The sequence below is a fragment of the Dysidea avara genome, chromosome 8 (assembly GCF_963678975.1).
Source record: "Dysidea avara chromosome 8, odDysAvar1.4, whole genome shotgun sequence".
NCBI lineage: Eukaryota > Metazoa > Porifera > Demospongiae > Dictyoceratida > Dysideidae > Dysidea > Dysidea avara.
Window position 1 is genome coordinate 14,268,344 of NC_089279.1, and position 27,434 is coordinate 14,295,777.

General features: G+C 35.7%; 1 protein-coding gene across 1 annotated transcript in view; it reads right to left on the reverse strand.

The window, feature by feature from the left end:
• LOC136262915 (uncharacterized) overlaps nt 1-27,434 on the reverse strand; it is a 317,270-nt gene that overhangs the window by 50,660 nt on the left and 239,176 nt on the right. The window contains exons 38-71 of the mRNA XM_066057331.1: nt 25,869-25,944; nt 25,694-25,806; nt 25,398-25,478; nt 25,124-25,344; nt 24,924-25,074; nt 24,821-24,873; nt 24,543-24,768; nt 24,107-24,300; nt 23,900-24,054; nt 23,072-23,124; nt 22,900-23,016; nt 22,727-22,848; nt 22,475-22,643; nt 21,902-22,174; nt 21,477-21,842; nt 21,197-21,430; nt 20,657-20,979; nt 20,509-20,607; nt 20,294-20,447; nt 20,135-20,242; nt 20,002-20,088; nt 19,682-19,944; nt 17,977-18,111; nt 17,789-17,908; nt 17,645-17,738; nt 17,416-17,589; nt 17,159-17,342; nt 16,238-16,332; nt 14,784-15,254; nt 6,454-6,645; nt 3,903-4,256; nt 1,316-1,405; nt 1,135-1,251; nt 953-1,084 (exon numbers count right to left, since the gene is read on the reverse strand). Coding sequence (XP_065913403.1) covers nt 953-1,084; nt 1,135-1,251; nt 1,316-1,405; nt 3,903-4,256; nt 6,454-6,645; nt 14,784-15,254; nt 16,238-16,332; nt 17,159-17,342; nt 17,416-17,589; nt 17,645-17,738; nt 17,789-17,908; nt 17,977-18,111; nt 19,682-19,944; nt 20,002-20,088; nt 20,135-20,242; nt 20,294-20,447; nt 20,509-20,607; nt 20,657-20,979; nt 21,197-21,430; nt 21,477-21,842; nt 21,902-22,174; nt 22,475-22,643; nt 22,727-22,848; nt 22,900-23,016; nt 23,072-23,124; nt 23,900-24,054; nt 24,107-24,300; nt 24,543-24,768; nt 24,821-24,873; nt 24,924-25,074; nt 25,124-25,344; nt 25,398-25,478; nt 25,694-25,806; nt 25,869-25,944 — 5,796 coding nt within the window. The remainder of the gene's footprint in view (nt 1-952; nt 1,085-1,134; nt 1,252-1,315; nt 1,406-3,902; nt 4,257-6,453; nt 6,646-14,783; nt 15,255-16,237; nt 16,333-17,158; nt 17,343-17,415; nt 17,590-17,644; nt 17,739-17,788; nt 17,909-17,976; nt 18,112-19,681; nt 19,945-20,001; nt 20,089-20,134; nt 20,243-20,293; nt 20,448-20,508; nt 20,608-20,656; nt 20,980-21,196; nt 21,431-21,476; nt 21,843-21,901; nt 22,175-22,474; nt 22,644-22,726; nt 22,849-22,899; nt 23,017-23,071; nt 23,125-23,899; nt 24,055-24,106; nt 24,301-24,542; nt 24,769-24,820; nt 24,874-24,923; nt 25,075-25,123; nt 25,345-25,397; nt 25,479-25,693; nt 25,807-25,868; nt 25,945-27,434) is intronic.

Sequence of the window (27,434 nt, forward strand, 5' to 3'; positions counted from 1 at the left end):
GGATCCATAGTTAACCTATTCACCCACCGATTTTCAGCTTCTTCCCGTAAGCGGTTTACCCTGAAGGCGTGACAACATATTGGTGTTATTTTTTGTGAATAATCGCTAATAACTGTGTGCCTATTTATCGTATTCCACCCAAATGTGGTACAGAGATGCACCTTTATACCCCCCCCTTCTGTGTGCCAAATTTCAAGGCAATCGGATATTGCGTTCGCGTTTTATAGCGGTTTTTGTAAGTGTGCAAAAAGAGGAAGAAAAATAAGATGAAGAAAAAAAGCCAATTTTTGAAGTCACATATCTCGGGAACGCTTGAAGTGATTTCGCTCAAATTTGGAACGTGGAGTACTGAAGTTGGAGGGAGTGTCCACAACAAAAATCGTCTGGTTTCATCAAGGCAGCACAGAGCTACAGAGGTGTGCAAATTGTGTTTTCGTTCTTCCTGTCAAATTACTCACGGGTGTTGCACGCCGGCTTCTTGGGCCGCACGACACACTACTGTGTGTCTTGATATGTACTCTTTGTAAAAGTGCTTAATCACTATTTCATGCATAGCACTACAGCTACATATGTACATTCTTCAAACAATACAATGATGCCATACTTCATTACATCATTTTAGTTCATCTCTAAAATGATGGTTAGATAATTTGACACAGATGAAAGTGCTAGCCTTGTAGGTTACCAGAAATAATTCATCTCTTAGAGATAAAGAGGCATATCCTTGTTGTACTGACACAAAAAATAAAGAAGGCACAATACATGCAGCTGGACTGGTCAATTCTTTTTACAAAAAACATGATCGATTTACTATATGCAAAACAATTGAAAACATAGTTCGGTGTGTTATTACTCACTGTACTTATGACTTGTAGCATATGCACACATTAGGACCATGCATGTATGGAGACCTTGTGGATATGTATATGTGCTAATATACGTACATACATACGTTTTTCTGTTCAATCTTCTTGTCATCTCTGTAGTAGCTGTCTGCAATAGTTTGAATAAGAATTTCAGCTATAGCCTGCCGTTCTATGTAAAGAACCAGTTTTTCTTCATTACTCTTCGTCTCTGTAAGTTTCTAAAACATTAATAGTGGTTATATTTGCATGTGTATAAAAGTTAAACAACCTCATCCAGTAATTTCAATGATGTCATTATTGTTATTGGTGTATAGTGAGTGGTTTGCATTCTTTCCAATACGGTGTAATAGTAAAGATGAGCAAGTTTCTGCTGCATCAAAGGCTTCTATAATTATAGTAAAATCACCAACCATAATTTGTGAATAAATATATAAGCATATTTATCTTACTTTGCTTCCTTGGAAATGTGGTGGAACATATATACTTGGTATGTCATCTTGGTACTTGCTCATCATAGCTTCTCCAATACAAATACGCACCTACCCATACAAGACATTATCAACATAACTCATTCATGATAAGTCACACATACAATTGCACTTGCATGCTATAATGTGCACACACACATGCATACATACACACATATGCACATACAGATTCATAATAAGGTCTTTAACTGCCAAAAAGTAATGGAAAGTTTTATCTACACACTAAAATACAATATATACCTTGTTTGGATACAGATGTAGTCCTATTAATTTGTTACTGTGATTATTAAATTGACTTAATAAGTAAAGAAATTGAAGGCTGAGGCTATTGACACCAATTGCCTGTAAAAAAAACTTGGATAGTTTTTGGCCTTGTGAAGGACCTGACTTGTGGTGTACTGGTGATGGCCTGATAAGGTTGGTCAGACATTTTCTTCATTGATTTTGCTGCATATCTGCCACTAAAAAGCCAGCACAGTCCTGTAATCTCATGTCTGGACTTCAATATGGTCTGCTTCCATTTTGAAGTCTATATGTAATTTATTGCATCACAATAAATTGAAGTTAACATGCATGCTGCTGATGTAGCTCTATAATAACTTGCACATAATTGCTGTGACCTTAGTGTACACTATGACCTAAGGGTGTGCTATGATCTAAGCATGTGAAGTAATGTTGAAATGGTTTCAAGTATTGTGTAATCGACAAACTGGTTTAACAGGTTTGCGGTCACGTGACACACCACGTTCTTGAAAGGTGAATGGCCTAGTTAAAGAAAAGTTCCCACCCATCCGCCCACTATTTGGATATAAATTAGATATATGTGCACATATAGGCATGGCTACTGTGCACTGTATGTATAAGGTATGCAATTTGTTATTTCAACAACTTTTGTTAATTATTATATACATATATTATCTTAGCTAGGAGGTGACTGAGGATCGAGGGCAGGTGAATTAGATGCTAGTTATGTAGCTGTAATGCTTTATCAATTGATGCCAATATTAATGCTTGTAACATAGCTTTGTCTGTCATTTTGGTTGCTAGTGATCGATTGCTGTGATTTGATGTGTCTTAGCAGTTTGTTATCGTCAATTACAAATGCTATGTTGAATCATCTACCCTATTTATGGAAGAACTTACTGCCCGCCCTATGATTTCCTCAGTTGCCCATTATTTATCCAAACTCATCCTCTCTATATCATATATTATATGATCTATATACGTATTGTCATGTCATGCGTGATCTCATGTATGTATAATCTCATTTACTATAATGGTGTCATTGTGTTCTTTTGTTGTATGATTGTTGAACTTGTGTATTGTCATGTACACTACTGGCTTTGTGGGAAAATGTTATGTGATTAGCATTAGGAAAAAGAGTAGGCAATGTAGAGCTTGGTGCGGTGGAAGGGTGGATAGCTAGGTTAATAAATGTATATATGCATATATGAGCACATGTGTGTAATTTAATCCTCCACTATTCCAAGAGGTGGGCCCGAGCAATCAACATGTTAACTCTCACGCACCCCACCAACCAACACCCTCGACCCATTTGTGAGCATTTGTGATACTACTTCACTCATCTAACTGCTCAGATTTTCTATCTTATTTGGTGGGAAACTCTACAAACAGCTACAAGTACTGGACGTGGTCTGAAAGGCAATAGATTGATACAACTCTTGTGTAAATTTCATACATATGTGTGCTTGCTATCCTTGACAAGTTATACTGACTTGAATTCTTTAAATTGTTTATCTTGAAACCTTTAATGTGTGATTTGGATTGTTTTTCAAAATCCAGTCACATATTAAAGTGAAGCTTCATGCATTCCACAAGTCAAAAGCAACACTGGAAAACATGGTTATAAATACATTTTTCACTTTATGGCTGAAAAGTACAAGTATGCTGGTGTTCAAACCTCAAAGTTTGTGTGACCACCACAAACCATCAACAAACTGCTTAATTAAATCCTAAAAACCATTGCATTTTTAAGGCTGCTAGTGTAGTTGAACAACAATTAAGTTGATCAGACCAAAAGAATCATGGTGTGTAGTGGATTGCAACAACCATTACCACATTACCTCATCCAATTCATTACACAATACCGTAAATCATGCAATTCTGCTTTAGACAAACACAGCTACAAATAAAATAGTTCAGAACCACAAAATTACTTGCCTTGCATTAAGGCTATCAACAATAAGTCATTATTTAGAAGTGCCTATTGGCTGAGAACAGCTGTAAAGATGTTTGCAAACTTAGAAAATGTATACTAGTGTTTCCAATGGACAGTGCTAGTAAGGATATAACCCAGACAAACCACTTGAAAGGAAAGAAATACAAGATAATTCTTAATTTCGACATGAAGATCATTTAATGTGAGAGATAGTAACATTAGGCAGGCTGTTCTGACAGTGTATGAGGGCCAAAATGTTCTGGTTGAAAAGTATTCTTTCACAAATAAACATCAACCTATGTTAATCTCCTCATTGAAAGTGTGAAGTATAATTTACAATACATATATGAATACACTTTATTTGCATACTTCAATTTTGTAAACATTGAGTGGCTTGGCAGATTGTGCATCTTTGCTCCATCCTCTAGACAGCACGTTCTCCAAATGAAACTTCATTTTGACCAAACTAAGGCAATAATTATCACACTTTTCAGCATCCAATTTCATTGAAGATAAGTCATCATTTGCAAACTTTACCAAAAACTTAACATCTTCTTGCACATATGGTAAAGTAGAGGACTTAGACAAAAATTGTGTAAATAAAACATCCATAATATTCCCACATATCCTTTTCTTCAAATTTTCATCAATATTTTGACTTTGTATTGCGAGACTGAACCATCTGTACATATTCTCCAAATTTAATGGCACATTGCTTTTAGGCTATGAGGATAATAAATAAAGCACCATTAAAAGTTTTCTACTTCAGTGCTAGAAAAAGAATAACAATTACTCTGCCGTTTGAGACACCCTTTGCTGCTTCTCATTTGAAGTCATTATTTCTAGCACTGACTTTTACATATATATGCATGTCTACACATTCAGTTATAGTACACATACTCAAGTATAAGGAAGTTTGAGTAGGGATCACAGAAAAAAACAATAAAACAAGGGAGGGATATCTACACCTGCAGCTATACTAGTTGACATGTAGTTCCTACTTCCGTCTACATACAGTAGTGCATTGTGAGTAAAAAGCCTTTGTCACTAACGGTTCAAGGCTTTATTAACGCAATGTATGTGCACAGGCCACATATTTTGTGCAAATCAATTTAAGTTATACAGTATAGCCATCCATGACTGAAGTGTATTGGATAACCTCTCTTGTTTCATTGTTGCTTTTATTTCTACAACCTATATATAATTTTCTATTTTTCCTAGTGCATACTGCATCAAAAGACTAGAAGTATTGTGGTCAGTAAACAAGTGCCTTGACATCAATTACTGAAGAGTTAAGTGGCAATTCCCTTCCATTATCAGCTATGTTCTACACATTATATGTGACCAGATTTTACAAAACTATTCCAAATCACACATCAGGCAAACTCAAACTAACATCACCAGTAGGTACTGTAGCTACACTATCGTACTACTAGTTTTGACCCTTAGTACTACTCAAACTACTCGAGGCTGGCTTTAACAGATGTCTTTTCTGTGTGGTGTGGAGAGCTCAAATGGCAGTTGTGAAGGGACTGGCTTAGCAAGAAGCAGTGGTTTACTGTGGATGGCCTGATAATGTTGGCAAGATGATTTTTCTGTTAATTTTGCTTCATAGCAGCCACTAAGAAGCCTGAACAGCTCTGTAATCTCGTGTCTGGATTTCAATCATGGTCTGCCTCCATTTTAAAGTCCATCTCTTGCCCACTCCACCACCCCTCACCCTCCTCCCCTTTGTGAGCACTCGTGATACTACGTATTTCGTTCATCCAACTGCTCAGATTTTCTATCTTATGTGATGGGAAACTCTACAAGCAGCTACAAGTACTGGAAGTGGTCTGAAAGGTGAAAGATGGTTGCACATTTCGTGCAAATTTCATACGTGTGCTTTCCATTCTTGGCAGGTCATGCAGACTTAAATTCTATAAACCATTTATCTCAAAGATTCTAGTGTGCAATTTGGAAAATTTTTTCAAATTCAGTCACATATAGCTTTACAAAATAATGAAGAACAGTATTAATAATCTGTCTGTAATAAACTTGCTCATTACAGAAATTACAGATAATTTCATGATAGACACCATAAATGCACCGCCTGTGAATTAACACCTATGTGGTTGTGGAGAAAGAAATGGCAGACAAAGGTAAGTGCAATGTGCATTGTAGTTACTTTGATTGGCAAAATGGTATGTCTTGGGCTAAGTGACATCAAATAGTGAATAAATCAAGCCTTATATAACAGTAGCAAAGGGATACTTGATTGAAGCCATCAATTTGTCAGTTAGACAGTAGAAAATTTAATGGGAAATTTTTTAGAAACTTTTTGGGAGTGTTGGGGTTACTTTGAAGCATGTATAGATTTGAGTATGCTTAACCAACTTTTCAAAATCTTTCAATTATTCTTTCTGGCAATTCTTTGTTTTTATTCACAGCATTATTCATGAATTACCTAAAATTATTCTCAAAAACGTGCAGAACATAAGAAAATTAATTGTCTCTTTATTCAGCATGGATTTTATTCCCGGTAAGTGCGAAGCCTTAGACCTTGTAGTTTTCTTAAACATTATTTATTTATTTCAGTATTTATTCATTATTTATGATGTAATTTTATCTGCATTTCTCATTATTTTTAGTACTTGGTTGTATAATTATGTTTTACAGTGTCCAGCACTAAAGGTCTGACAGCAACTTGTGATGCAGCCTTTGAGTTACCTAACCTAGCACACAGAAATTATAGACTTTGAATTGTGACTTCAACACAGGTAATAATGCAAAGCAGAAAATTGGTCTAAGAAAGGGAAAAAATCCTTCCTACCCAGGATTTTAACTGCAGTTTCTAGTTGTATCTGTGCCGAAATACTCCATAATGGAGGCACACACAGTATTTATCAAATTTAATGTTGAGCATGAATTCATACTGTACCTGAAAATCACTTGCAAAAAACTTCTGATTGAAGTCTCTTGCAATAGTACAAACACAATCTGCAATCACATCACTTATATGGTCAGACATTTGCAGAATTACAAACACTGTTTCCATCATGTGATACTTAGTCTTTAAACAACGATCTGCCAAAATTGTAGGTAACAAATTCTTTACTAAATTCAAAGACATCTACAAAAGCAATAAACATAGTAAGTAATGTTTACAATGTATAATTGCATAAAATGTTATACTTGCAATGTCACAGTAAACAGTAATAGGGATAACAAAGTTACAGTTTAACAAGAACATTTAATAGAACCTTTCCTCACAATAATTAGGTAGTATTAACTAGGTATAATCAAACTAAAATGTGTGTTCAGAATAACCAGATATGCACAATTTCAAAATGTTTTTGTTTAACTGCATTTTCTACTGATTGCCTCCCCTACCATAGACTCTGGATATTAGATGCATGCACTTATAGTTTTTGGAGAAATTATTTGTGAACTTACTATGCTTGTTAAGCACCTGCGCTTATAAAAACTGCAGCAAATTTCTGCTAAGAAAGCATTATTCATGCCTACCACCACATTTTCAAGCAGTTTGAATACCAGTGTTTCAGCAATCCTGAGAAGTTAGCATAGTTACAGGGTGTATTGATATTATATGTGGTAGTTCCTGCTAGACTTGTACTTGGTGAGGCATTCAGTGTACCATGATATTTCTGGTTTGTTGTAATGATCTTTTGCTACCATTCTACATAGCATGAGCTTGTAGTGGAAATTTTAACTATATGCACTTAACAAACAGGTGTCTAGTGCAAGTGTATAGTGTGTGGTTAACAGGTGATATGTGCTTAATAACCATGTGCACCTCATAACCACAGTCTATTGTACTTAACTAACTGATGCCTTCTGCCTAGCATGTTGTTCAACATAACTTTAGGCTTAAGAGGTGCCTTTTTCCTACTGCAGCAGCTCAGTGGATGCCTTACATTTGTCTTTCTTTGTGTTCTACTTCTTTCTCCACTGATGTATTAGTTATGAGTCATGAGCAATTCTATACGTTATAGTTATAACATATGTGGTGGCAATGGGTTTGCCTAATATGTACACCCAATGGCCGAGGGCACGCAGTTCAAGGATGTACATATCAGGCAAATCCCAAGCACATCCATGTTACCAGCCACTGAAGAATGTTTGCATGTGATGCAGTATTGAACAGCTGCATGCAAAGGGTATTGGTGCTACTACAAAGTCGATAACTGTTTTAAGTTCTGAAGATGAAATAAATTGTGGAAAATACTGGTGTTTTAAATATTGACAAACCTGTAGACTTATTAAGAGCTATGTTTTCTTTATAATGGGAAGAATTTCTGTTGAAGAGCAGGTGCTGAGCAAAAGAGTCTAATAATCACACAGTTGCAAACAGAAACATGCAGTATTGAAGGGGAAAAGGGTTGGATGTTGTATTTACCATGAATTTGGGTCCAAAAATCATCTGGATGGATTTAGCAACCTCAGTGTTGAAAACAAAGTAGTGCATCAGTTTGAGAATACCACTGCTAATGGCGTGTGTCATGTGATGTTGCATAAATATTTTTAAAAGCTGCCTGTAGATGCAAAAAAGGCTCGGTGGGGGGGGGGGGGGGGGGGTAGGACATTACATCACAATAATTGCATGACGTACCTGTGCTGTACATTTTGCCATAGGGTTTAGTTCTAGTAATCCATGAACTTTAGCGCTGTGTTTATTTTTTTCAGAAATGGAAGTTCACTAGTGTACAAATCGTTTTATCTACTGAGCCCCAGCAATATTATGGTAAATTTTACAATAGCGCGTTAATAAGAGTAAATGTTTATCTTAATTTCAGGTACCTGTGTTATTGTTCGCTGTATTCTTTCTTGCTAGTAGTAAATACAATTGACTTTGGCATCTACAATGATGCAAGTAGCTGGTATGTCAGTTGTTTGATCATGTAATTATCATTGGAATTCATTTAAACCACACGTGTTGTGACATCATGTCCTACACCCCTGAGAAAGACTGATGTCTTTTATTTGACACCACTGCCAAAGGATCCATCTAGGCCATGGTATAGTAGGTCACCAACTGGTAAAAATCAGCTTAAATATAATGCTGAAAAACAATGTGTTCAGAGGCAGGCTTATTGCAAAGTTCTACAAACCATAGTTTAAGAGTTCATGGAGTGGCATCATTGTTTCAAGTTAATGTACTGGAAAAGCTTATTAAACAAAAAACAACAATAAACGGTTCTATAAAAGCCATGTAGAATGCAAAGTTCTATATTGGGCAGTTATGGAACACTTTGATAGACCCATGGTGTAGTAATAGAACTGCCAGGTCTATTTGCAGGCTAATAGCCTGCTTTTAGTGATTAATCACCCAATTCTGGCCAGTATAACCAATCAACCAAGCCAGTCTAGTTTAAAGTCTGTGCTGTACTGGCTGACCAGTCAACCCAACCAGTAAGACTAGAACTGGATTTAATTATGGACATACTTTAAGATTTCGATGATAGTTGCTGGTAGTCAGCAGCAGCAAACGTTCTTACTATGTTTTAATGCACATAAATGGATGAGTCCTAAAACAATCGGTAACTTGACTAACCATATTCTGCTCACACACAGTACTATAACTACATCAATATATATATATATCAAGACACACGGTAGTGTGCCGTGCAGCCCAAGAAGCCAGCGCGCAACACCCATGAGTATATTGACAGTAAGAAAGAAAACGCAATATTCGCACCTCCGTAGCTCTGTGCTTCCTTGATGACACAAGACAATTTTTGATGTGGACATGCCCTCCAACTTCAGCACTCCACATTCCAAATTTGAGTGAAATCGCTTAACGCGTTCCCGAGATATGCGACTTCAAAAAGTGGCTTAGTTTCTTCATTTTTTCTTCTTATTTTTCTTTCTCTTGTCGCACACTTACAAAAACTACTATAAAATGCGAACGCAATATCCGATTGCCTTGAAATTTGGCACACAGAAGGGGGATATAAAGGCGCATCTCTAAATCCAACTTTGGCTGAAATACAATAAACAGGCAAAGAGTTATGAGCGATTATTCACAAAAAATAACACCAATATGTTGTCATGCCTACAGGGTAAACCGCATATGGGAAGAAGCTGATAATTGGTGGGTGAACAGGTTAACTATTGAACCTCAAATCTTTTGTGGTTTGAAAGTAATCGAGCTAAAAAGCCATGAAGATACAATGAAAAAACCAACAGTGTGTAACAATTATGCAATCGAGATTAGCTAATAAAAAACGACTACTTGTCACGCCTACCAGATAAACCGCTTGGGGTAATGCTTTGAAAATTGCTGTACAGATGGCATAATCATCTTAGAACGGCTCATAAATGGTGTAGAAGAATCAGACTTAAAACCACGGAGTTATAACACGAAATCCAACTTGGTGCAGCAAGTGCAAGATCCAGATACTCTAATAGAGCAGTCATCCTAATAGAGCAGTCACCCTGAAGAGAATTCAAGAGATCAGCTAGAAACAAGTCACCCTGTAGACAGATCAGCTAGAAGAAGTTACCTTGTAAGGAATTCATGCAACTATGGAAAGAGATAGTTCAGCTAGAAGAAATCACCTTGTAGAGTTCAGCTACAAAGAAACCACCATGTAGAGAGATCAATAGAAGAAGTTACCTTGCAGAGAGTTCAGCTACAAAGAAACCATCATGTAGAGAGTTCAGCTACAAACAAATCTCCCTGTAGAGAGATCAGCTAGAAGAAGTTACCTTGTAGAGAATTCAGCTACAAAGAAACCATCATGTAGAGAGTTCAGCTGCAAACAAACCACCTGTAGAGAGTTCAGCTACAAACAAACCTCCCTGTAGAAAGATCAGCTAGAAGAAGTTTCCTTGTAGAGAGTTCAGCTTCGAACAAATCACCCTGTAGAAAGATCAGCTAGAAGAAGTCACCTTGTAGAGAGTTCAGTTACAAAGAAACCACTATGTAGAGAGCTCAGCTACAAACTAGTGACCTTGTAGAGACATCAGCTAGAAGAAGTTGCCTTGTAGAGAGTTCAGCTACAAAGAAACCATTCTGTTTTGAGCTCAGCTACAAACAAATCACCTGTACAGAATTCAGCTACAAACAAATCACCCTGTAGAAAGATCAGCTAGAAGATGTTACTTTGTAGAGAGTTTAGTTACAAAGAAACCACCATGTAGAGAATTCAGCTACAAAGTAGTGACCCTGTAAAGACATCAGCTAGAAGAAGTTACCTTGTAGAGAGATCAGCTAGAAGAAGTTACCTTGTAGATAGTTCAGCTACAAACAAATCTCCCTGTAGAGAGATCAGCTAGAAGAAATTACCTTGTAGAGAGTTCAGCCACAAAGAAACCACCATGTAGAAAGTTCAGCTGCAAAGAAATCACCCTGTAAAAAATTCAGCCACAAACAAATTGCCCTGTAGAAAGATCAGTTAGAAGAAGTTACCTTGTAGAGAGTTCAGCTACAAAGAAACCATTCTGTAAAGAGCTCAGCTGCAAACAAATCACTTGTACAGAATTCAGCTACAAACAAATCACCCTGGAGAGAGATCAGCTAGAAGAAGCTACCTTGTAGATCGTTAAGCTAAAAACAAATCACCCTGTAGAGAGATCAGCTAGAAGAAGTTACCTTGTACAGAGTTCAGCTACAAAGAAACCACCATGTAGAGAGTTCAGCTGAAAAGAAATCACCCTGTAGAAAATTCAGCCACAAACAAATTTCCCTGTAGAAAGTTACCTAGTAAAGAGTTCAGCTACAAAGAAACCATTCTGTAAAGAGCTCAGCTGCAAACAAATCACCTGTACAGAATCAGCTACAAACAAATCACCCTGTAGAGAGATCAGCTAGAAGAAGTTACCTTGTAGATCGTTCAGCTACAAACAATTCACCCTGTAGAGAGAGTATCTAGAAGAAATCACCTTGTAGAGTGTTCAGTTACAAAGAAACCACCATGGAGATTTCTGTAATCAATATATGTATTATATATATAATTTGTACATTTACTGATAAAATATTTAAAGTGCATCTACTTCATCTTTTCTTCTTCCTGTGGTAAAGAAAAAAAAGATAGGTTAAAAAAGTCCCAAAGCTGGCCGTAGGCCGGCTTTGGGGTATACAAATACAAAAAGAAATGAAATCTAATCCAAAACAGCCAAGCTGTAAAAAAGTGTGTGGCCCTCAAAAAGGCTATGGTGAAAAAAGATGTGAAATCCAAGGTGGCGGCCAAGAAATGGCTGTGATGGTAGGTTAATGGTAAAAATTTTAATAATGACAATTCAGGTGAATTTTGTGCCAAGACCAAGCAGCACAAAAATTCAGCTGAATTGTCGTTATTGAAATTTTTACCATTAACCTACCATCATAGCCATTTCTTGGCCGCCAGCTTGGATTTCACATCTTTTTTCACCATAGCCTTTTTGAGGGCCTCACACTTTTTTACAGCTTGGCTGTTTTGGATTAGATATATATATATATATATATGTATATATATAGCATTGCGGTCACTGTTGTCACACAGATAACACTGCAGTTGTGTGAACTATTTTGTATGGCAAATATAGCACTACTTTTGTTTTGATGTTTTACTCCAATGTTCTTTAGTGGGTAGTTATAGAATGGCATGTGAGGTATACTGGGCAATACAGAAAATGATGATTTACAAGTTTTGAATTCAACCTTTGTAACTGGGCTCACAACAAAATGATGGTCCACATGCTATCCAGTGATATTAATCATACGGTATAGCATGTCAGATGTTTAATCTAGCCGTATAAAACAAGTTGATGTTGTGCTACTTCTAAAAACCAGGTGCCATGCAGCTAGCTAACTCATCTGGAATTAACTATAGACAGTATATACTACTATGAATTAACCAACTATGCATTACTACTTTACAATAGGGTAGTTTTGGGTTGTGCAATAATATTATTAGCTAATTCTCATATTCCGTAATTCATGAAATATTCGTAATTCGTTCAATTATGTTGCTATGCACTGCTAAGGAAGCGTTTGTTAAACAAACCGCTTTTACCAACATATTATGCACAGAACTATCTTCTAAACTGTTTTATAGTGTGACTAACATCAATAAAGCCTCAAAGCTGCTCTTCATTTTCGTCCGCATAAGAAAGGGATACGCCCCCTTTCAATTCGAAGCGATAGGCTATTCCTGGTAGTGTACGAGGCCTGCACCATTGTTTTTCAGTTGCTAAATGCCTGAAAACCTCAAGGGGAAGGTAGTCTGAGGAAAGTCACCACACCCGCATTTCAGTCCACCGAAAAGAAACCACCTCAGAGCAAAGTTCATCTGTGCAGAAGTTTACTACAGACTTCATTTCACTTTTACTTCTTACGTAAAAGCTGCTTTTACCGTTATTAAACGATTTTGCTCACGTGGGTGCGTATGGACAAACATAGATAGGTAGATAGGCCAGTACACACACACACACACACACACTTTTACACTCAGTAAACCAGGCGCGCGCCCACAGCCGGCCTTCGGCGGCAGTGGGAGCGCGCCTGGTTTAAAAAGTTTCTTCAAGTACAAGGAAATAACAATGTTATAGATTCACCATTGCATGCATCCAAGTGCACTTCTGCTGCTGCTGCTGCTGCTGCTGCTGCTGCTGCTGCTGCTGCTGCTGCTGCTGCTGCTGCTACTGCTGTTGCCACTACTGTCATCACTTCATATTCCACTTGCTTGGCAGCTTACTCAATACCATGTTATTGTTACCATGCATGCCCTCTGCTGACTTAAAGTAAGTAGTTCTTAATTTTATCAATGCTCATAATTTATTGGTTATCTATTCATTTCATGTCAGCATAGTAAGCCAGAGATTATGTGGTACTATATGCAGTTGTTGCATTATGCATTTGTTGCAATTTTCCTGCTCATTAATAACTTTACTTGCATGTGCTTGGTGGCTTGGGTGACAAATAGCTAATGGGTCAAGTATGTGCTGCTTCAGGGGAATGGGTGAGCACCTACCATATTAAGGTTACGGTATAGTCACGGGCTATCATTCAAAAATTTGAATGCCTATCGATACTTTTTGAGAAGCCCATAAAACCAGTCTAGCAACGTAAAAAGTTTTAAATGAAGGTGAAGCCCTTCGTATTTAATGTTTTTATGTAGCTACAGTGTAGTTTGAGGCAGGTGGAACACTACAATTTGTTGTAGTAACGAGCCCATACATCGCTCAACTCCAGCTGTCACTACCATGTTTTTCCGCCGCCAAATACAGCAAAAGCTGTAGGCTCTATTGGCATTTCTGGGGCATAGTGATGCTGTATATTAAATTTATTAGGTCCTGTGGAAGTGTTTTTGGCATGTTTCTTCCCAGTGACTCAGATACAAGCCTTCAAAGAGCTTGTTTCACTCGAAAAAATTACTAAAAGTTCAATAAAACGTCTATACAACTAGTAACTTAAAAAATCGCTTCCACAGGACCTGGATATTTTATTTGTTTAGTCACTTGTGTTGAAATTATAAGGATTCGGTAATCTGTTAGTCTGGTTTTTGGAGGCACGTTTTTATAAAACATTGCTCTATTGTGGACCACACACCCAAGAACAGTTGTTGTTCTACAGTAAAAACAAACAAGCACAATTAGTTGTATTGCTAACACAACACAGTTGTTGACATTATTTATCCCTGAAGCAGGTTTTGTAATTTCTTCCGCACACGCATTTAAAACTATTCCGTAACCTTAACTGTGCTTGAAGAAGCTCTCTATACCAGTAAAAATACCACCTACTCTATATTGGCACTTAAATAGTGGTCTCTCACTTACTCTTTTTCAGAACCATTTTTGTATAGCTATATAAAAGCTTTTTGTGAGTAATCAAATAGTGCTATATTCACTTTATAGGATACTTTACACATGAACTGTTCTATATTGAAGTAAACTACCAATTATGTAATATAGAAAGAATGCAGAAGGATCCCTATAGTGTTTTTGATCATTATCCTGTAGAACTTCACCACATCAAAGCTACTTTGTATGGTTTGAATGGTTACACATGAATTTTGTCTAGCAATTTTTTTTACTGCAAAAATACTGAGTGACCAATCAATCAGCCAACTGACCAATTGACTGAATGGTTTAATTACTGACTGACCAACTAACTGTTGTTTTCAGACATGCATAACTCTATAATGGCTAATGCTATGGGATAACTTTTTCATAGTTAGATGTCACCCACAAAGAACATTTTGCCATACTGCAGAAGGTGAAAGAACAGATAGGTATGCATGCAAATATTCACTTCATAAAACTTACCAATTCTCTATAACAACCATACCACTGTTGTATATGGGGTAGTACTGTACCCTTATCACTCAGAATCTCAGTAAATGCAGTAAATAAGGAATCAATCACAAATCTGAAAATATTACTTCCTTGCACAGATTTAGACTTCTGGTAGGAAGCAATTAGATATTGCTCTGATCCTACATCTCTTCCCACTTTCAGCTGTCCCAATGGCTTTAATATTGCAATCAGTTTAGCCAAATTTAGTTGATACAGGTGGATGTAGCAATGCAATGCAATAGCTCTCATTTCACTGTAACTGCCTATTGCATCATCAAGTATCAGCTGAAGAAGTTTGTGTTCTACACTGTCAGGAGCAGCAGGAATGTGCAGGTATTGACAGATGAAGTCACTATGATATTTTTTCCATATAGTTTTATCATTTTGCATTTCCTTAACAGCGGTGGCAATCATTTCCTTTTCTCTAACATTTGAATCAACCTGAAGTAATTCAATCACATAAAAGTAGTTGTTTAGTTTTAGCAATTTAGTAATCAAAAACATTAAAATGAGATATAATTGTAGTAAGAGTATTCCCTCCCACATTATATACTCTTGATTATAGTTATAACACACATCATTAAGTGATTTAGCCTACAAAGGCATGTACATAATTATCTTGGTTTCAAAATTAAGAATGTCTAGAGGTCCGCTCTAATAAGTTTGAATATAAATATCACTGGGGTCAAATAATTCTGGCATTTTGAAATAATTTTAGAGCACAATTAGCATAACATGTAATTTCTGTAGTAGTAACTCAGCAACCAACTGAAATAGTTACTTAGCACCTTGAAAACTAAATACCTTTTCTGTTTAATAATGAAATGGTGCTTTCATGCCTCAACATCTTTATAAACATTATAATTGCATAAGTCTAGTAATTTTGAGAATGATGAATACAGTTTTAAAAGCACACTAACCTATAACAATAAATAGTTAAGAATATTTCCCTGAAACTTAAGAAATGTCTTTAAAATAACTGTTAAAGTCTCAAAAATGTTCTTGTCTAAGTAAAAGTTAGAGACCTACTACCATGAGTATCTTCATGAGTTTGAGAACCCGAGGCAGAGCCAAGGTTTTGAAATACCACGAAGATCTGAGTGGGCAGTCTCTAACTGACTTAGAAAATGGTGTGGGTGTATTTATATTAGTTGTGGGTTCTGTAAAATATTATCATGTCATCATATCTTGCCTAATTAACTGGTTATAGAGACCTGCTGGCAGAAAGACCTCAAGCATTACAATCTCACTTTTTATCATTGACTTGCTATGTTCTTCCAAGCATATTGCAGGCTATTAATAGGCCACAGCATGGCCAATTATGTGTGTGCCAGTGGAAATTATATGACATACATAGGCAAGGGAGTTTATATGCATACATATATGAACACACACACATGTTCACAACACAATAAATTACTTACAGAGTAAACTATGTTTTCTTCTTTCAAACTATTTGCAATGTCGTCATGTACAGATTTGTATAGATTCTTCATAATTTTTTCTTTGTTTAGTAAGCCTAGTAAAAATTAATAGTTAACCAACCAATGTAGTTTAAAGGATAATTAGTCAATAAATACAAGAATTAACTTGTCTTAATACTTATTATCAAGTGATTTGTTTTAATTTGTCACAACACAACAGCTGTTTTAAAATGTATACAATAGCAGCAACTCATTCGTTACTCATTCAGTGTACACAGAAAAAAACTTCTTAGTGAATCATATCCCAGGGTAAGTGTTTTAGGGTCACTATGTCTTCTTTGTTTCAAAACACTTGTTTCTCACTAGACCAATAGTCCATTTTTCAATCACTTATTACCTTCACAGTATTATCTGTGAAAAAAAGACCTAAGCTGTAAAACAGAGTGTGGCCTTTAAAAGCCTGGGTGAAAAAAGCGGTGAAATCAAAGGTGGTGGTCAAGAAATGGCTGCAATGATACTATGGTTAAACTCATTTCACTCATACTACTTAACTACTACTACTATGCTAAACTCTAACTGTTTACTATTATTTCCTTTAAACAAAAACTTGATAATTCCAATGTTTTAGGTACACATTCTTGGAATATGTGCATGTACACGATCCCTACCTTTATAAGCTACACAGGTTATTGTAGTAGTGTAGTGCGCATGCGTATAAACACATGTGTGTATTGTGATATATAACATCATTGTAACTTAGTCGGTGTTGTTGTCTAGTTGTTGTATGTACAGTGATGTTTTGCTCGAGCTTATCTATTTGCTGTTGTAGTTGTTTGCGTGATTTACATTTGTTGATTAAAGAATTACTAATCTATATACCCATGATACCACAGTTATATACAACGAGTTATGTAGCTATACCAGTAGCAACATCAGAAGATTCATCTTCTTCTTGCACAGAGGGACTATCTTTGTTGGACTTTTCAATGGTTTGGTAAATTAAGGTATCAATGTATGAAGACACTTCTCCAAAAAAAGGAAACCAAGGAATGTAACTGATTTTATTTCTGGCAGTTGGACGACAATCCCATGTATTATTGAAGGCCTAATATTTAGGTAAAATAACACAGTAAAAATGTGATACACAGTAAAGCTATGATAGATAGCAAAATATTTACCTTAATTTCAAACAGTCTAGGAATAGGTTGTACGACAAGTAGTTTTAAGAACAAGTCCCATGTGGCACTGTCACAGTGACTACTAAACAGTAATTCAAGCCCATGGCTATTGCTGATTTTATAGATCATGTAGGCTATGAAATTGAAGAAAGTTGTCTTGTACATTGAATCAACCTGTAGACATATATACTATGCTAGTACAGAACTGCTATAATGCTCAAGTACATACAGAGTCTGATACACTCAAAGTAGATTCCCTGTTTCTAGCAAAGCTTGCAGCCTTTTCAAGATGACTACCTATTACTGATGGCTTCCAGTATGATCTAATGATCAATGCATGTGGTGACTAGGATGTTGTAAAATAGTTACTCACCTAAATTTTAGGCACAAAAATTTGCCAATTTGCTTATCAAAAAGAATTTTCTTTAAGTAATCATACTTTGCAGTTATGTTTGGTAATGTCTCAGGATCAGAATCCATTTTAAGCAATATCCTGAAAACATTATGCACATAATATATAAATTAATACATGTGCTGAGAATGTTGTTGGCAATGCAGTACCTAGATGCAATGACTTGTATGCTTTCTGGCTCTTTCAGTAGGGACAGTAGGTGCTTGCACATTGGATCATCTTCAATTGCTAAAGCTGATGGAGTCATTTCTTTTGTGAGCAAACAAGACTGCTTTAGCCACTTCCTATATATCAACAACACTGTTTTAGATAACTATGTACATGCACACATACACACATCATACAGTACGATATAATGGGGACCACAAAGGAGTAGGCGAGGCCCACGAAATAACATAACCCAAAACCCAGCCTCAATTTTCCCAGGTGACAATGAGGCGGTATTGGTTAGGTAAAACTAAACTCAAACAAGCTTTTAGAGTGACCCGAAATGCCTTCAAAATGTTGCTACGGAATTTAAAAAAAATTATTTAATGGAATTTTCTACTGACTAAGTAACTGACTGATGCCTTCAGACAAGTGTAACTTGATAACAGCTAAGGTTTGATTTTTTCCCTTTCCAATGTTGCTTCAGCCTGAGAGATGCCTTTTGGCATACTGCAATACACACAATGCGTTCTTTGTGGATTACCAGCATCCTCCTTTGTGTCCCATTCATCTTTGCTGACAGCGAAAGGTGTCAATTTGGTAGTAGCATGTAGTGGCTTACCTTCATAATGGAAATCGAAGTATTTTTCATAGTGGCTATTTTGATTGCAGAGGTGCTTTTCGAACAGTTCTTGATTCATACTGCTGTGAACATAGCCGGCGACAAAGCGTAATGGATACTTCACTTACAGACGATTACTAATTTAACTGGGGTGTGCAGCACCATTTCTTTCTTTCAGTATATGTGTGGATTGTAGAGGTGCTTTTTGAACAGTTCTTGATTCGTAATGCTGTGTAATGGGTTGAACATACAACGAAGCATACTGGATACTTCACTTTTCAGACGATAATTGATATAGCTGGGGCATGCGGCGCCATTTCAGATGTGGTATGCGTGGGTTCACCAGTCATATTAATTATTTACAAAAAAAGTTAACAAGCAAGTACACAGAAAAATTTGGAATTTTCAACTAGAGTAGGGACCATAGTGTACCAGAGTAGTGCACAATATTAAATCCTATGGTTATAAATTGAAGAATAGGGATTAAATTAAATGTCCATTAGTATATCTGCAACCTCTTAAGCTTCACAACTTTTTTAGATATTCCCTTTTTCACTACTTTTTTCTTTGATTCCTAATCCAACTTATAATTTTTCCTTCTACTCAAACAATTAGGGATCGTTCACAATTTTCAGCATTTTTACAAACACACAGAGAATTTTCTTTTTACTTACTCCCTCCTTCTTAACCAAAAGTGTACTATAAAATTGTTGATGGTACGTATACTGCATATTGTGTATGAATAATCAGCAATGCCTACTTTCTGATAAATCAGAGAATGAAGCAGGCAGATGTATATACTGAAGAATACCAAAAAATTCACACTGGCCTTGTGTACTACTACATAGCCAACTCTTGAAGCAGTCATTCAGTTTCCAGCTGCAACTCAGTTTTCATCATCTTAAAAATCTAACCAAACAATACTGCTTAATTATGAATTATTTCATTGCTAAGATGAAAAGCATACAGGTAAACTTACCCCTCCCCCTAGCTTACCCTGTACTTTTGCGAAAATGCTGAAAATAACGGATACTTTCTTGTTAGACATCTAAATCATTGGATACATGTACACATTCCTGAATTACCTGATGTCAACAGCAGCAACTTTATCTGTACCATTAATACCCGGTCTCTGTTTATTTGTAGCATCAGTGTCAACAGTATTAGCAGCTTTGTCTGCACTATCAGTATCTGTTTTATGTGTATCTGAAGTATCAGTGTTTGGAGTTTGCTTAAATTGTTTAAGAGTATCAAGATAGTAATGATCCCAGCCAAACAGAAATAGAGCTGGGTAACATGTTTCATAAAGCATTGTTGAAGGGAAATGTAACAGAAGCACATACAATTTCTGAAATACAGAAGCATCATGTTTACTACAAGTTCATATTTATACTGACACACATACTTTTGATTCTCTAGAAATTGCTACACCTTCAATCATTGATCTTATGTGATTAATAGTTTGATGGTCAGCCTCTTTCATGTCAATCACCTAATGATGGAATGCAAAAGCCATAGTGCTAAACAATACCTCTTACCAAAACAAAAACTGTATGTTTAGTAGAGTCTTTGAAAAACTGTAATCGTAGTTTAAAGGATGTCTCAGAGGAAATCTCAGAAAGCTTGCAGAGAAATAAGCAGTCAGCCTGTATACGTGCTCACATGAAATGTAAAATTTATAACAACGCATTAAGAACCTGATCAAAGATCAATGTTTCAATGCATTTCTTGGATGTTTCAATCTCTTCAGCTGTAGAATATGCAGGTCTTGGATATGCCTCTGGCAATTGATGAATTAATGGATTAGATCTTGTATAGCAAATTAATTTTGTGGCAATTTTATTCCCATCACTACAAATATTAAATTAATAGTGATGACAGTTTACATAATTATATTCTTGTATTAACTCACCAGTATTCAATCAAGTGGATATGGTTTGAAAGCAATTCGTTGAGACTAAAATGAGACTGAAAATTCAAATAGGTTTCTAAATAAGACACAGGAATGATCCTACAAAAATATTTTTATGGAACTTGTAAGCATTTATTGTTGCTCATACTTTCGCTTTAAAATCAATGCTTCTGGAGTCATCAACTGCATCAGTTTTTTACACATAAACCTCACCAACCATTGTGTAATTAATGCAATTATCATACACACTTTGTTATTAGCTTCCACTTCTTCAGTTTGAATGTTTTCTTCAGAGCTTTCATTACCATTTGACTGGGTGTAAACAAAATCTAATGCTTCTTTTACCCACTGAAGTATAGTACTGTGTTCATAATTTTTAAGTTGCTCAACTAATTCACCAAATTCTGAACCAGCAGCAGCCAGAAGTTTGATTATATTATCAGCATCATGCTCTAGCTCATTCAGTGTACACTACACCGCAAAGTTGAATCATCCAATTATGTACATACATGCATACATACATACATACATACATACATACATACATACATACATACATACATACATACAGACATACATACATACATACATACATACATACATACATACATACATACATACATACATACATACGTACGTACGTACGTACATACATACATACATACATACATACATAATGTATACATACCTCCATGTAGTTGAATCCACCTATTTCATGAAGACACTTTAGTAATGTATGGAGTAGTAGTGTGGCTTTAGATTTGTTTTCCACAGCATCTGTATCACCCCTTGGTAGGGATGGTTGTTTTTCCTGATATTTATTACTTGAAATGGGCAAGATACTAAGCAAGATAGAGCAAATTGTTCCTTCAACCGCACCATAGAATGTGCTCTTTTCAAGCATGGAATAAAATTCAGTAACCTACAGTTTATTATATTCAAAAACAGTAAAACGTACTGTTGCTAACCTTCTTGTGGGCATTATCAGCAATTATTTTTAGCCATGGTGGAAGATCATCAAGTACCAAATCCAATAGGGTCTTGTGTGATATGAAATACTTTTCAAATCTATTAAAGAATGGAGCAGGAGTGTGTTTAATATCAGATTCCTTGATGACCACAATACACTGAAACTTCTGGTCAACTCTGGATGGTTTAGTGTGAGCTCCAATAGCAATATTAGTGAAGTATCTAGGGCCATGTTCAGGGTCATCAATCCTACGAAAGTGTTGATTGAAGAGATCATAGAAACTTTCATGGATATCATCTGTTTGACTCATAATCACTGTGTGACCCTCCGTAGCTGAATGCCTGATAGCAGCTATTGTATTGATCTGTTAAATAGAACATGAGGAATATAATAATAATCACTAATATGACTTTTAATGCTAACCTTCTGCAGCTGGTTATCTCCAGGGAAATTGCTGCACATAAATATACGAGTATTGTCACACTTTAGAATACCAAACATGAATAGAAGTCTTGGAATCGATTCATCTTCACTTGGATCAATGATCAACTTGTATCGGACCTCATTTTGCGTATCATCTAATGATTTGTCATGCTTTGATTGGTCACTGTATGTTTTATCATCAAGGCTATCACGCAAAATTTCAATAATTGTCCTCTCCTTTAAACTCTGACTGGTTTTCATGTCATTGTCCATCTGTGTCATGTACACAAATACCATAAACTACATTGGCAATGGTACTAAACTGCACACACAACACATGTACAGTTACGATGCATTTTGTGTATGCATTACTTTCTGTCTCAAAATCGAAAACGAGGGTAAGTGCCTCAGACACTGATTCCACCTCAAAACCAAGCACTCCCTCTGTAAAATCCTGTAGGATCCTTGGATAGTTACACATACATGTATACTAACTGTATTACCACATCAGTGTATTGGTCCTCATGGATTAAAATTAGAATTGATGTCAACCAGTACAGAAATGTAGTTTACCTTTTCTAAAAACAGTTCACAGATGTAATCAAAGTATTCAGTGCCATTAAAGTTTCTTTCCAATGACTGCAGAACAAGCTGTTTTTCTAAATGACCTTGTCCTTTCTTTTTGCGTCGTATGTAATTGATGAAATGAATGAAGTCTCTTAGACCATAGAAATTTTTAAACCTATGCACATAAAATTTACACATGATGTTTATACATAGCACACAGTAATGCTTGCTGCAGCTACATAAAAAGTTTTAACTCACCTTTTATCCTTTATAAGCTCAGAATACGCAGGACAAAATTTTACAATTGTTGCTAATTGTTGAGCTGGTGGATTGTCAGGGTCTGTACAAAGACAACCCTCAGCCAGTGTCTTTAAGTCTTCCTGTAAAAATACAATATACACATACTATAGTAACAAAATACACTTATGTACAGGAGAAGCAACTGGTCTAAACAAACTAACAGCCCTGTTAGTTTTTGCTGCATCCAAGACGTGATTTGTGATGCCAACAAATGCTACTTCTCGTTGATCCAAGTGATAATGCAACACCTATATATGTATACAACATACATCTAAACTGATTATCACAAGCTAACTGAGTAACCTTTAATGACTCATGACTTTCTTCAGGTAAACCAGCTTCATCCATAAACATTACTGTGTAGCATACATAAGAACATAATTACAATATTTAAAAGTCATTTTATTAAACATTAGAATTACAAAAGTCAAGAAATTTTGAATAATTTTGAGTGGTGCTCCAGCCTACACAGTTGTAAAACTGGGGCACATTGCAGCTTTTCAATTTACTTGTAACAAAAGAGCAAAGAGATTCTAAAATACATCTCAGTGACTCTAATAACTAAACTTTTACTGGAGGCATGCTAATATCATGCATATCTGCTACATTGTGTAAGTTTTATTGCCAATGATGCTCTCCCCCAGTCTTTAGCCTGCCTGACTGCTCCTGGTAATAATCCAAACAATAGTCATTACTTTAGTGTATGCCTCGAATGTCATGTTTTTGAACGGTGAATTACGCTTTTAATTAGGGCTGAAACAAATACTAATACTTGGAGAGTACTCATTAAGGATTTAGTACTCGGATAGTAAAATTGGTACTCGAGTACTCATTAAGATCACATGACCCAGCTCACATAATGTATTTGTCACCAGGGAGTGACACAATTAAGGCTGCAGAGTTTTGATTAGCATATTTTTTTGTCAGGGTCACTAATATCAGTACTTTAATACAGTGTGTGTATCATTGTTGTTACTTAAAAAGCTGTAAACTGTTTAAGGTTGGTACAAAACATGTCAAATGGGTATGATTACAAATAGCTAGTATTTATGAGTACTCGATCGTTAACTCTAGAGAGTACTCGAATACTAAAAAACCATGATCGTTTCAGCCCTACTTTTAATTACATACCACAGCGTATGGGCATAAAAAAGTTATTATGACTTCTTTGTCTGTTTATAGCATGGTGGAACACTGTCTCAATTTCTGTTGAAGTTGTACGTCTTGAACACTGGTAGTAGTGTGGATCCAAGGACTTGAACACTTCAGTGTTGCGGAAAAGTATTCTATCGAGGTGGTATGCAATGTGTTTATACTAATAGCTTTAAATTTCCTTACTCTTTAGACTCAGGTCCCTTAAGGTTAGATACAGTTAGGTTGAAAGAAAGTGTCTTTGATGACCCAGGTGCACCCACAATAATAAGTGGAGTATTAGTCACTGTACAGATTATTGTAGCAAACAAGTTCTCTTTTAGTGCTTCAGTTTTGGCTATGCCAGTAGGGAGGCTGAGATTGTCGATGTAATAAGTCATCTATGCAATACACATTAAAAAGCACATGTGTATAGTCATGTACCATATAGAGGGAAACTTTGGCAGGGGAAAACTTTGGCGAATTTGGTGATTTGCTACAAATTCACCAATGTTTTAACCTGCCAATTAGTCATAGTGCCTCTCATTAGCATCTTTATAGCTAAATATTGAGCTTGAATTTGCCAAAATTTACCCCGCCAAAGTTTCCCTATATATGGTATTATGGCAACATTAGTACATACCTCATCATTAAAGGCTTCTTTGAATTTAACATTGCAGTTTGGAATCAATTTTTCTAATTCATTTATAAATACTTTTCTATAGTGAGTGTTCAACCTCATGTAATACACTAGCCCTAGTGCTACCAAAAGAGCTCTTTGTTTAATTTCATATTGATTTAAGCATTGTTTGGTTATTATGGGATGACTAGTGATATATGGGTCAGGCTCCTTCTTTTCCTTGTTAAGTCTGAAAAATGGATCGTACATATAACATTAAAGTTGTAACATCACTTACGTACTTTATAAAATTTTCATATGTCTTGTTAATCCAACTATAAAAAGTAAACACTCTCTATAAGGGAAAAAAAGATTTGAATTATCTTTAAGAGTGATTGCACACACCTGAATATCTCTTTGACTGACACAACTTGCAGCACGAAACTTCAGTTCTTCTTCATCATCATACCCCAAGGCTTTTAGCTGTTCATGAGCATATTTCCTGATTAAGTCTTGACAACTAACTACAACTTGAGTGAATTCTATGTTTTGTATCCTATGATGCATGCAAATCAATCAGTATTAAATGTGACAATTTAACAAACTTTTTAAGGTCAGTGTTGACCATAGTCATCTTTGCCTTAATATAGTCAGACTCTTGCTCACTGCTTAATGATCTATAATCCCACATGAGAAATCTTAGAGTGGGGTGCAGCTTTTGGACATAATATGATCCCTTTGCCCATGTCTCTGCTTCATGCACGGCCAAGCTATTACCTCTGTGAGGATTACAAGCAGCAACCAGAAATATGTTTGATGGTAGAGGCTAGAAGAAATTGTAGTTACATTTAGTTCAACATAATCCACATACTTATGTACCTCTCCTTCAAAGCTTTTGTCAACTATCATTTCTTTGAATAAACCCATACAAGAAGATGTGTTGAGTTCATCCATAAACACCTTTGTCCAAAATGAACACAGTATGTATTATGCATACATTTTTAACAAACTCAACTAGCTACAATACTTTTACAATTATTGAACACCATTTATAGGTAAACAATGATCTACAAATACATAATTATGAGGTGGACACTATTACTGTCAATTCCTACATGTGACAAAATATGTAAAAGTGTTCAGTTTACAACACAGCAGCACAACAGATTACTCACTGTAAGCAATGGTGGTTTCTGGAGGGATTTAAATTTCTCTGCCTTTTTCTGTAAATCCAAAGCTAGTTTACAAATTGGACTAAAAAATTCACGAATTTTCCTTGGTGTTAATGCTAAATGTAAAATCAATATAATAGCATTACTGAATAGATACAATACATGTACACGTACGTACCTGCATGGATGTTCAACTTATAGAATGTAGGTATCAAGGTACCATTTAGAAGAGTACACAGCACATTAGCAGTAGACTAAAGATATATAAAAAATTATTAATATTTGATGCCATGGAAGCCATAGAATAAATACACAGTGTCACCCAATTTAATGAAACAACACAAACAAAACCATTCATTAATATTCTCTTACTAAAGTTGTCTTGATGTAGCTATGTATGCACTAAACGATACACATGCAAATCAAGTTAATATAACCAATGTACACATGCACTCTAATTTGAGAGTGATAAAATCCTAATGTAAACTAGTGTATTTAGATTATTTAAAAATGCAATAATTACTTTTTATTGCATAGATCCCTACTGCATTTTAAACTTAACAATTATATTGTCAAATATGCTGATTTGCCAACTTTGCTGTTATAGCATTGCTATGATAATACACATGTGACTGTTTCATTAGGATATCGAAGACAGCTGTTGTATTAGGGTGACTGCTTTATTAGAGTATTTTCAATTGAATGCTGATGTTGGTTGATAAACATATCATATACATGAAAGATCAATGGGTGTGGTCACCATGTCTTGCTTTCTGCCACAACTTGAGTAGCTAGATCAATTTGGAGTGGTCACTGTTTGTAGTGAATTGATTGTTAGTACAGCTATTTATTTGTTGTTGCAGTAGCAAATAATTTTGTATCAACTAAATATACACCTCTATGGAGAGTGTTGATGTGGAAAATTAATGACTCTAATTAGAGAATATGCCATTAGGTTTCCCCTGCCAAAGTTGTTGTTGCTGTGAATGTAAACTTGCTAAATTATACGCATGCACACATGCACACTCATAAAAGTGGTACTTATGCATTAAAACAGATAAATAAATAAATAGAAATAAAATATTACAATAGATGACTGCTCTATTAGAGTGATTTGATCTTTAAAACAAACAGCAGGTCTTCATTAATGGCCTCATAGTCAGTCTTGATGCACAAAGTGCAATTTACATATGCAGCTGCATGACTGACATGGTACCGAAAGCTAGACAGTACAAAAGTTTGGTCATTCCATTCCATTTTGTTCCATTCATTCTGGGTTCTGGTTATTATAACTTGCCTACATATCTATGCAGTAGCCTTGAGGCATTGTCTACAAAGTTTTCTTAAGAAAATAGCAGACCAACTATAAACAGTTGAAAAGACACTTTTGTGTTTTTAAAGTGGTTTATTTGAGCCAATTTATATGTTCTAAGCAGTGCATAGCAACATAATTATTAACGAATTACAAAGCAATTGGTGAATTACAAAAACACCTATATAGACAACAAGAACTGGGCTTGCATCTCCACCTTGACAATGATCTCCTGCAGTATCAGAATCTATTCTGCTGTATAGTGTAGAGGAGACTGACTGTTCTATTAGAGTAGATGTACCTTTACTGTGTGACATTCATACTATTTACAAACTATTCCAATATTTCATATCTATGGTAAATGCTTCAAGCATTTATACTGAGCAGATATACCCTGTAGTAATACCTTGCATACGCAACCTGTTACATTAT